The sequence below is a fragment of the Ranitomeya variabilis genome, chromosome 2 (genome assembly GCF_051348905.1).
Source record: "Ranitomeya variabilis isolate aRanVar5 chromosome 2, aRanVar5.hap1, whole genome shotgun sequence".
In the NCBI taxonomy this organism is placed as follows: Eukaryota; Metazoa; Chordata; class Amphibia; order Anura; family Dendrobatidae; genus Ranitomeya; species Ranitomeya variabilis.
The window spans coordinates 832,124,895-832,137,451 of NC_135233.1; the positions used below are offsets into that span (position 1 = coordinate 832,124,895).

The 12,557-nt window shown below is 38.4% G+C and overlaps 1 protein-coding gene across 2 annotated transcripts in view; it reads left to right on the forward strand.

The window, feature by feature from the left end:
* Positions 1 to 12,557, forward strand: part of CSMD1 (CUB and Sushi multiple domains 1) — a 2,858,343-nt gene that overhangs the window by 2,547,634 nt on the left and 298,152 nt on the right. For both annotated transcript variants that reach the window (XM_077290057.1, XM_077290056.1), the window contains exon 50: positions 5,283 to 5,468. In XM_077290057.1, coding sequence (XP_077146172.1) covers positions 5,283 to 5,468 — 186 coding nt within the window. The remainder of the gene's footprint in view (positions 1 to 5,282; positions 5,469 to 12,557) is intronic.

Genomic DNA, 12,557 nt, shown 5'->3' on the forward strand with positions numbered 1-12,557 from the left:
ACTTCATTTGGAATGTCAAGTCTAGTGGATTTATCATTTATTACTGGGCTCCTTATTTGTGGTGCACATAGTGCAGTTTACATTATTTATTGTTGATTTTAAAAGAAAAAATGGCCACTATTGGTCTGGTGACCGGTCCACTGTAAACTACTACAATTTCTTAAACAGAAAAAGAAAACTACGATTCCTGATAGCAAGGCTTCGATGATCACCAGACATCAATTGAATAGTCCAAATTTGATACTTTGGAATATAGAACAGGATGCCTGGATTATTTAAATCCCAGAGAAATTAGATTATACAGGCTATAGTAATTTAGGCACAGAGCCAGCAAAATATTTTGGTAGTGGAGGGAAAGATTTGCTCTTTTGTGGTGTATTGGATAATGCATTGCAGTTGTGCATGTGCTTCTTCCCTTTGTTCTATCACAACCTGTGGCTAAAATTAATGAACATTTGTCTTTTTTCCACTGTGACTATGCTTTAATTAAAATAGTTAAGTGTTTTGTTTTCCCTTTTCAAAAGTAGTTTCATATACTTTTTTCCTACAAATTTACTTTGAAAAAATTATATGACTAAATTTTATAACTATTTTATAATGACTAGAGGCTTTCTTATTAATCGTTATTTCTGTGTCAAAAATAATAGTTACGGAGACATAATACTGCAGTGAGTATAATAAATGTTTAATTTGCTAAAATTATCTATAAGCCAGGTGACATTATTCCCAGGCTGTCAGCTACTTCACATGTACTTATATTGAAGTACTTGAAGATTCACACTAATTGAAAGGGTCTCTGAAAGAATTTTTAAGATATGACTTTCAAATCACCTTTCAGTGCTAAATATGCTTCTGGAAAATGCAGCTAATATTAAGGTATGTGTAAAAAATTCTAATGATGACAAATCTTTCCTAAATAATGAGGAAAAATTAGAATACTAGATCTTTTTTGTTTGGTAGAGTAAAGAAATATGTTTAAAATGAACAAAACGTTTGTAAGATATTAATGGTACATTCTGCATGTTCAAATTTTATCTAAAACATAAAAAAAAACATTGTATTTCAGGTTCTCCCTGTAAGTCAAACCTTATCCATACACCCTATAAGAACATTAGAGTGTCATAGAGGGGTACCTATGAGACAATAATGGCTCCTCCAATTCATTTACCACAATATAACATAACATAATCTCATGCAGTCAACATTAATAACTTTCCAAGGAAATAACAGCTGCAGCTCTTTAACTCCTTCAAAACTCACCGATTTTTAATTTTTGCGCTTTTATTTTTTTTCTCCCTTACATTTAGGATCTCAAATTTTACTTATTTATTTGTGTAATATGTTTGTTAAATATTATTTAATTTATTATACCTAGGGGACTTGAATTTGACATTTTTTTGATTGCTTGTTCCATGTACTGCAGTAAATTACTGATCTCCTATGTCCCAAAATCAGTCATTTGATGATCTTCAAAGAGCATGAAGATGTTGATCACAGTTGCCTTTAGCCCATTCCTGACTGCGATGGGAACCTAGTGACTCCTCCTCTATCATGTAGTGGGATGCCAAGGGCATCATAACATTTGTGGCTCTATTGCATTTTTCTATACAACCTGATTAATTGTACACCATTGGTGCACCAGTAGAAATTCATAATGAGCTTAAAGGGAACAAATCACATCTGAATATTCCATTTACCTGCAGACATAGGGTTAATCTGCAATTATCATTACACTGCTGTCCAACTTCCTTATTTAAAGTGTAATTTCTTGGAAAGAAGGAACTTATTTCTTCATTGGAGCTGCCAGCTTTCAGTTATGCGGTCATGCACTGCACAGCTGGAGTCACCACTCACTATACTGGGGGCCATGGCTGTAAGCAGCCCCAGTGCTTTAATTGACAGCTGACTCTGCGAGCTGTCAAATTGCTGAGGCAGACTTGCAGCTGCCACTCACAGCATACTGAGGAGCGCTGTGAGTGATGACTGTATCTGCCTCATGCATGCCCCTGTGACTGAAAGCCGGCAGCTATAGGAAGGAGATACCTTCATTTTCTTTAAGTAGCTGCACTTTTGGAAAGGCAGCCAGGCAGCATTGTAATGCTAATTACATGTAGATGAATCATATATATGCATGTAAATAGTATTTTCCAAGGTGACAAGTTCCCTTTAAAAACTAAATAGCCACATAACAGGGACTTAACACAATATTTAGATATTTGCGGGCCGTCTTATTCTACATTGACCAACAGGTAGATTCGGACAGACTACACGATTCCTTTATTATTGATTTGTTGGATTTTGCGTTGCGGCACAATTTTTTCTTATTTGACCGGGAATTTTATTTACAGACCTCGGGTGTGGCCATGGGGGCTCGTTGTGCCCCCTCGTTCGCAAATCTTTTTTTGGGGTGGTGGGAGTCTAGGTTTGTGTTTACTTCTGATTTCTTTAACACCAGAGTGCGACGGTGGTCGCGGTTCATTGATGATGTGTTTTTCATATGGTCAGGTTCTGCTGAGGAACTTTCCCAATTCATGGGGTTCCTCAATAACAACTCTTGCAATATTTTCTTGACTTACCAGTTTTCTCCCATTTCAGTGTATTTTTTGGATTTGGAGGTTAGTTGCCGGGAGGGCTTGATTTCCACACGTCTTTATCGTAAGCCCACAGTGGTCACTGGATTCTTGGACTATCGGAGCTTTCATCCTAAACACACTAGGGAGGGGGTCCCGACTGGCCAATTCCTCAGGGCCAGGCGCAATTGTACTGAGGACTCAGACTTTAAGATGGAAGCAAAGGAGCTGACGGCAAAATTCAAGTCCAGGTATTATCCTAAAAAGTGCATTTCACGAGCCTATGGGAGGGCCAGTGGGCAGTCACAAGACTTTTTATTGGTGGCCAACAAGAGAATACCGGACAATTATGCGCGGTTCATCACTGGGTATCATACCCATTGGCCGGAGATGAGCAGGATTTTAAACAACCATTGGAGGATCTTGGCCACAGACCCACTCACTTCCCAGGTTATCAGCACTCGGCCTCTCATTACGGCTAGAAGGGCCCCCAATTTTAAGGACTTATTAACCCAGAATCATTACAGGAGACCCACCAGGCGACTTAATCGGGGTATAGTATTGAGGGGATCATTCCCGTGCGGTGACTGCAGCATCTGTCCCTACATGCGGCCTGTTCGGGATACGTTTTGTAATCCTGTGGATCGCAAAGAGCATAAATTAAAAGCTTACATTAATTGCAAATCTGCTCATGTGGTATATGCTTTGATTTGCTCGTGTCCTTGCATTTATGTAGGTCAAACCTCGCAGGAGCTGAGACGGAGAATGCAGAGCCATTTATCTACTATTAATACGGCATCGTTGGACAGCAGGAGAGGCAAGACGCTGAGTACGGTAGCTGCACATTTTCTGCTCCATCACGGGGGCAGCTGTGCCAACATCAGGATGGTGGGCCTGGAACAAATCAGATCCTCGGGCAGAGGAGGCCCGTTACACAAGAGGCTTCTTCAAGTGGAGTCACGATGGATTTATCTACTCAACTCCACAGCACCTCATGGCATTAATGAGGACCTGCATTTCACGGGCTTCTTGGGCTGAGTGGGTCATTTGGAGCACAGATTTTAGGACATCTATTTGATGACTCAACAGGGTCTCCAATGGACTGCCTGATCGGGCCGAAAATGTCATTACAGGAGCGGGCAGGGCGGGACTCAGTTGATGACTTGTACTTTCTATTTATATTTGGTACCAAGATTTTTTCAAGGACCAGGACCTCATTATTGTGGATGGGTCTCACAGTCGCGACTATGAATCATCCTTGATTACATCATATAAGGATTATAATATATTGTCAATGCTCTATGAATTGTATACAGTTTAACAATCTGGCTTGTTTCCCTGAGTTTTTGCTCATTTATAATATTTAACTATATCATTACTTCCCTACAGTGTAGCAGTAGCTTACAGGGAGCAATCATAAGCTTGCCCTACTCGGCGCACAGGGCATTTCACACTTTACAAACGGCTCCTTGTCAGTTGTACTTGATGATTCTTGTTCGGGTCACATTGCGCACCGCTGGACCTGGTCCGGCGCGTGCGCATCGGGACTCTATGGGCAGAGACGTCTGCCCTTCTACAATCACCTTCAGTCTGTGCGCAGGCGCGGGCGGCATCTTATTTCCGGAAACGTCACCTCCGGTCCATGGCGGCGCACACGTGCGGCGCGTTCTGATCACCGACCATCAACTATATATGGGACATACAGTCTTGAGGGTAAGCACTTTCCCCTGACGAAGCGGTCCGTGTAACCGCGACACGCATTGGGTTTTCCCCCCCCGTGTCGGTCCAGCTCTCATGTGACTTCATTGAAGGTGACTATATGGCTGTTGTTGTTCTACACAGGCTAGCTGCAGGGTTTCCTGCAGTGTGCGCCTAGACTTTGTCCTTTTGCAAGATATCATTATATATCTTAGGCGCTCACACACAGGATGCCATAGGGGCATAGGTTCTTTAGGGGATATCATTTGAGGGGGGTGGGTGCATTGCTCTCCCTCTCCCTTTCCCCTCTGTGTGATTTCTAGCGGGGCATATGTACCTAGATTTCATGCATGCCCAGTCCTTCATTATTTCTGGGGACATTGTACGGTACATTATTTGTTAACACAGCCGGCTTCACATAGCATGTCAATATATACATGTATGAGCTATATGGGCCTGACGGGGGGTGTTGTTTTGTATTGTTTTTAAATGGTTTTATTGTCATGTGTTACCTAATAAAGTCGTTCCCTTTTGATATGCAACAGGTGGTGTGCTAACATTTATTTAGTGGCTTCTTTTCTCTTTTTGTTTTAGATATTTATTATATAGTTTCGCTCATAGAATTTTGCCTCATTATCTATTTTTCGGTGCGTCAAAGCCACAAATTATCTCTAAATAACACTGATTTTAAAAGCATTTCACGAACTAGGAGAAAAAATAAATAAATGGAAAAAGTGCATTAGCATAACCTACCACTTAACATTTGTAATATGGAGAGAAAAACATAAATAGTCAACAAACTAAAATATTACTGCCTTTAACATCAAATCTGCACAAATGACCTTTAAATGTAAATCCATATGAACAGAAAACCTCTTGGTGATGTTGCATTTAGCAGCAAGTATTTCTCAGTCTCGAAGCGGTAACCATCTAATAATATTTAAATTTATGTATATTTAAAAACATAAAAAAAACATAATGCATAAAGCGCTCAGCTTTTATTTATGTTTCCAGCTATATCCTGTGGAATTGCTCAGCCACCTGGAAATGGCACAGTGTCTGGAAATGAGTTTACTTTAGGAAGCAAAGTGATATATGAATGTAATGAAGGCTACAGATTACAATCTAGTCAACAATCAACAGCAGTATGTCAAGAAGATGGATCATGGAGCAATACAGGCAAACCACCTGTTTGTCAGCGTAAGTATAATGGAATGATATTTTTTTTCAACATCCAAATAGCCTGTCATGTCATTTATTCAGAATTCAATTGAAATGATGGCAAAAAAGGTTGTCAAACCGCAAAGGAACACTGCTCCATATTTAATAAGCATTGCTCCATCATTATTCGCGCCTGTCAGATATGTTTTAAGTAATTAATATGGAATATAGTTACATATTCTGCTATAATCTACAAATAGATGACCCCATTTACGGATACACTGAGTAAAGGTTCATATATGCATTCTTGTATTCTTATTCACTAATTCACAAAGAGATTGGAATATCCCATAATGTCTGCAAAGTGATGGTCTGATATCTGGGCTGATATCTGGGACATTTTAGAAGAAAGCGGCCTAACTCTTGTGCGATAGCAGCTGGGATGTGGTGGCTATAAAGACTAGGAGAATCATTAGTAGTGGAGAAGACAGCGCTGAGGCTTTGCAGCACTGGGGTCATGGAGTCAAATCCCACCAAGGACAGCATCTGCAAAGAGTTTGTATGTTGTGTGAGGGTTTCCTCTGGGTATTCCAATTTCCTTGATATATACGCATAGGGAATTTAAAATTTGAGCCCCAGTGGACACAGTGATGATGGATGTTGGAAGAGCACTGCCCAATGAAAGCTGCTATATTACAAATAAATAAATGCAATGTTGATATGATAATTATTAAAAAATAATTTTCCACATCTAAACATCTCCTTTTTCATGGAAAAAATACTTTTGCTTTTTTAGATGATATTTTTGAACTGTTTCTGCATTTATTCAAGGAACGTAAATGGCAAGTAACAGAAAAATTGAGTTGTAAGTTTACAGTAAACTTTATACCATTCAAGTTCTCTCTCCCTTACCATTACTATACCTGAGTTCACTTTTCTTATTATGACTAGTAACCTTTCATGCAATCATGTCATGTAAACACGTTTTGCATTGCCTTCCACTGATCTATATGTCGCTATGTAGGAAAGGTCATTAAAGAAGCTCTTCTCCCATCAAAGTTTATATCCTCTTAATACTTTGCAATCATTTTATTACACAGCACTGTGTACTTACAATTGCTAGTTTTGCCTTTCCACTCAACTAATTATTCTCTTATCTCTGATCTATGTAGAAGCAGGAAGTCTCTTGTTCCTGCATTTATCATTCCTTACTTCTCCCCCTGCCAGGGACATTTCCAGTGACACATGTCATACAGTGAAAATTGACCTCCTGTTTCTACATAGAGCTTAGAAGGATTCAGCAAGTCGGTTTTTAATCAAGTGATGTCATAGACCTAATGGAAAACAGAAAAAATAACCAGGTAGAAGGGCAAAATGAGCAATTGTAAGTGCACAGTGCTATATAATATGATGACTGCAATGGATTAGGATGACAAAAACTTTGATTGGAGTGTGTCTTTAGTTAGCAAAGCTTGGAACTCTTTCCATCTAAAACCCCAATTTGAAACTCATCTCTTTTTAAGCTGATAAAAATGTCCATATATTATTTTATATCAGAATGTAGAGCTAAAGGAAAAAGCATAGTAATTATGATTTTTTTAAATAGAACAACTGTAAAGTTTTTAAGTGTTCGTGTTGTTTTTTTGTTGGTTGTCACTTTTCAATTTGTTTTTAAGATATTGACCACAAATTTCATTTAGTCAGAGATCAATTTTAATTATTAACTCCTTAATGAACTGTGTTGTACACTTTCATGAGAGATCACATGCAGGTTGTATAAAGTGAGATCAGGAACTGAGCCTACTCTACCCTGAGCTTATGCTCAATGTGTTACATAGCCAACATCTGCTTCAACAGCTGCGAACGGAGCTCTGATCACTGCTATTTAACTATTTAATTGTCAATGTCAATCACTGTCAGCAGCATGTAAATAGCTTGTTTGTCCACGTGCACATAAGCTGTTGTTAACTGCTCATTTACTCATATAGTTTGAGATCAAAATGCTCTCTAATGCTACATTCCCAAAATGAGATTTGGTGTGTTTTTTCCGTTGCATATTTTTTATAAAAAATAAAGGTACCCTATTTTACTTAATGGGTTGAGAAATGATGCAGAAAATCTGCAACATCAAAAACTCACGAAAAGCTAATTGTGCAAACGTGGCCTAAGGCCATATTCCCACCATTTGGTCAGTATTTTACACCAGTATTTGTAAGTCAAAATCAGGAGTGGAACAATCAGAGGAAATGTATCATCGAAAAGCGTCACCACTTCTGTACTTATCACCCACTCCTGGTTTTGGCTTTTAAAATAATGACCAAATACTGAACGCGTTAACTAATTAAAATTTTTAAATAATTTCCTCATCGTACTTGCCTCATGTGAAATACTTAGCTCTTCTATTTTAAATGTGTTGGAGAATTCGAATGGCTACATATTTTTCTCCCAATTGAAAAAGCAGAATTGAGCATAATATATTTGTAAGAAAATACATACTATTACCATCCCTGATTATTTTATCAGAGATGATTGATCAAATTCACTAAATTCTGTTTTCTTATTGAGATTGCAATACTGTAAAAACTGGAATGCCTTCAAAAGAGGTATTTATCATAGTTATTTTCTGAGGCTTCAGTGATCAGAGCCTTACAGAAAGGAGAGACAATTACAAGGCCTTGACAGTTTAATTTACTTTTTACTTTTAAAGGGAGGGTTTAGCGGGGGATTTGAACATTTATATTGATTAAAGGCTCTATATTATGATAGTATCTTGGGAACTCCTAATTAATACATCTTAGGTTCATCTTCTGGTTTACACAAACATGACATTGTATTGCTCTGAAGTCACAGTCTCAAGGATTTGTTGTAATGATTTGAACTTGTTCAAAGATTTACGTGACTTATAACGCTACTGTATATTGCTTTCAATTACTGTCAAGTGGTAGTGAGGAGTTTGCTTCAGATAAAGTTAAGCCCCGGTTTGGTCAACTGATCTGAATTTAATTGCATATATGAAAGAGCTTTTAAAATGTACTTAGTGGTATGGGCAAATACTGGATTTGTAATCATTTTTAATTTACTTAAAGGAATTTCCCCAAGAACAAAGCTAATTTTAAAGTTGATTTTAATCAACACATCTTGGAATAATAATAATTTCCACAATTGGATGTATTTAAAAAAAAGTTCTTGAGCTGAGATCATCTTAAATATGAACCCCTGATATGTTTTGTGTAATCGCTGTGTCTGATCATGCAGGAACATGGTTTGATCATACCACAGCTCCTTCAAAGGTGGGGAAGCAAAAGAGAGTATACAGATATTGCAGCACGGGATCACAACTGATTCTTTTTGTGAGGCAAATCATTTCCCTGCCTGTCTTAAAAAAATGTTTTATCTCAAAGAAATAATTATTTGCGATTCCGTGTGGTAATGTCTGTATACTTTTTTGTTTCCTCCCTTGCCCAGGAGATGTGATATTAACAGATCATGTTCCTGCATGGTCAGACACGGCCATGACATAGTACACAGCAGGGGCACATTTATAAGATTATCTCAGCACAGGAACATTTGTTAAACACATTTAATTGTGGAAATTATTATTATTCCAAGATCTATTGATTAAAATTAGCTTTGTTCATGTGAAAATCCAAGCTGTATATGAATGTATATGAACCTATATGAATAACAGAGCTGGAGAGTTGAAAAAGATGTGCTGACTGCAGATAGCCTGATTCCACATTCTATCACCGAGATTGGCTTTAACTATTGAACTATATTGAACTATATTATTTTGGTACTATTGTCACACATATTATGGAACATTGTGAGTGTAGACAATGACATTTGAACAGGATAAGATAATTCCAAGAAGAATGCTGTGATATTTCTGGCTCATGAAATATTAGAAATGTTTTGCATTTTAGCCCATTGCATATGTCCCAATAGCAGCACCTACTGTGTTATGATTCCCCTGCCATATCCATAAAAGGAGCCTGTCATGCAATATAATGCTATCATCCTGTAGATATGGGGTTAATCTTCAGGTTAATAGATGTCTTAAACCGTGCCGCACCCACACTTAGAACCCCACTGCTGGTAGGAAATGAACTTTATTCCCCCACAGACTCACATTTTCAGTTATAGGGGTGGCACTGGCATGGTTTCATTCACTGCTCTGTGCATAGAGAGTAGTGGCTCTATCGGTGCCCCCGACACTGAAAGCGGGCTCAACATTACAGCCAGTGTGCACTTACATCAAACACACTTATGCACAGAGCCATAACTGAAATCGTGCAGGCATGGGGCTCTCAGGGTGGGCATCATACGGTGTCAGAATGATAATGACCTTCAGACTTACCTCATATCTGCAGGTTAATAGCATTATTTACATGAGAAGTTCCCTTTATTAGAACACATTTACCAAAAAAGAACCAAAAGAGATGCAGATAAAACAGTTTACAGATTTCAAATACCAAAGCAATGCATAGTTCACATAACAGGGAAAATAACATGCTGAAAATTACCATTTTTTGGTCTATATTTCATAATCATAAAAATGATAACACCATAGAATGCGCAAAATGTCAAAGTCATAAAATCCTCAGGGTTGTATACTTGGCAGTCACTAATTCAAACCCACAAACGTGCTTTATCACATGGATTCAGTTTACAATTACAGGGGCATCCAACTTTTTCTCATATAGCATCATCTACCTGCTTGAGAAAATACTTTCCACCATAAAGTATGTCTTTCCTATAGATAACCGCAACAGGCAGCATTCATCTCTTCCTCCTTATATATCATATCTCTATCCTCCATGCCGATAACTTCATACCTTTCTCCTCTATTTATATATTTTGCACAGCATCCTCTCCCACTGTTATCACTTGTTACGAACTCCTGCCATTGGCATCATTTCTACCATTTCAAATTTCATCTTTATTCCCCCAGGTATAATCTCAACCTTTTCTCTCAAGGTGCCATCTCTAGAAATGAACACCTTGAGAAGAAAAATTAGTTTCAGGTTTAATTTGTTTGGATCGGCTGAAAAATTAAATTAGGATTAAATCGATTAATCAAGAATCAAATGTGCTCCAAAAATAATGAATGTTAAGAAAAAAAAGGGTTAGCAAAGAATAATAATACATTATCTTCACCTATTCAATCCTCTGGTTTTTGCTTTGCATCCTGTAAGGCCTAGTCAGTGCCGCAAGACCATGAATCTGAATTTTTTTTTTTAATCTGAACACAGGAGGCTGAAAATCATCTGGAGTTTGTAAATTCACTGTTCCTTATTATTTTCTGGTGTTACGATACAAGTTGTGGTACCATGTTGTCATGGCATGCATAGTCCATGACCTAGTCAGTGCCTTAGGCCATGCCATATACTTGATATGTCATAACTTGCATCACGACTAGTGTTGAGTGATACCGTCCGATACTTGAAAGTATCGGTATCGGAAAGTATCGGCCGATACCGGCAAAGTATCGGATCTAATCCGATACCGATACCCGATACCAATACAAGTCAATGGGACACCAAGTATCGGACGGTATCCTGTATGGTTCCCAGGGTCTCAAGGAGAGGAAACTCTCCTTCAGGCCCTGGGATCCATATCAATGTGTAAAAGAAAGAATTAAAATAAAAAATAGGGATATACTCACCCTCCGACGCAGCCTGGACTTTACCGCCGTAACCGGGAGCCGTTGTACCTAAGAATGCGCGCTTGAAGGGCCTTAGATGAGGTCAGTGCGCTCTGATTGGTCCGTAGCGGTCGTGTGACCGCTACGCGACCAATCACAAAGCAGTGACGTCACCTAAGGTCTTTCAAGCGCTTGAAATACCTTAGGTGACGTCACTGCTTTGTGATTGGTCGCTTAGCGGTCACGCGACCGCTACGGACCAATCAGAGCGCAGTGACCTCATCTAAGGCCCTTCAAGCGTGCATTCTTAGGTACAACGGCTCCCGGTTACGGCGGTAAAGTCCAGGAGCCGCCGGAGAGGCGAGTATATCCCTATTTTTTATTTTAATTCTTTATTTTACACATTGATATTAATCCCGATACCAATTCCCGATACCACAAAAGTATCGGATCTCGGTATCGGAATTCCGATACCCGCAAGTATCGGCCGATACCCGATACTTGCGGTATCGGAATGCTCAACACTAATCACGACGTGAAAGACGTATGTTGGTGCCAGGAGAATATGAAAAAAGAGGATGTTATGTGTAGTGGGGAAGTAAAAAGAACCCAGATAGAGCTGAAAATCATCAAAGCAGCCAAATCAGCAAAACGTTGACTGGCCTGTCTCCATTTTAATAAATTTGCAAGAAGCAAATAAGAAAAAATTCCGGATTCTGGAAAATCAAATTGTTGTTTTTTTTCAAAGTCAAGACAAGGTTTTTTTTTCCAAGAAACATTTTACTAATCTGTAAAGACCCAGCTTCTTCACATATGTTATAAAGTCCAAGAGCCGCCTGTAGTGGATGCTGGCTGCTGTTAGACATCCTGTAAAAGCCAGCACTGACATGATGGACATATTAAGTACCACATCATAAAATATTTCCAACTGGTTAATGTCACATGTGTACTAAAAAAGATCATCAATCATCAGTCAGGGGTAATGCTAAATCTTAGATTAACAGGATTTTCATGTCAATAGAGAAAATACAAAATCTACAAAACACAAATCTCTGAAACAGCATCGGTGCCAGGATATTGGAGAGTTCTCATGGTACCATGCTTCTTTTAATATTAGAACAACCTTAACAGTAACCATTGCTTGCTTTATTTTTGCCACAAACAAAACTTTTTAATATATCTTAAAAGATTTGCTTTTTCTCTCCTCCTGCATTGATCTTTCACTTTGTAGACTCTGTATTGATTTATAAAATCTGTATTCAGTGAAGTCAGATTATCACATTACTGAAGGAGGAAATGTTCTACCCATAGGATTCTATGGAGGGGGAGGAGGGAAATGCCAAAGGTAATAAAACAGCATGCTTCTAATTAAGTACAAAACCTATTACTATGCTTAACAAAGATTTGTCTCAAAAGTATATAGCGCAAGAATCCAAAGCACCATGTATCCTCCTTCCACAAATATAATTTTATTGACACCAGTG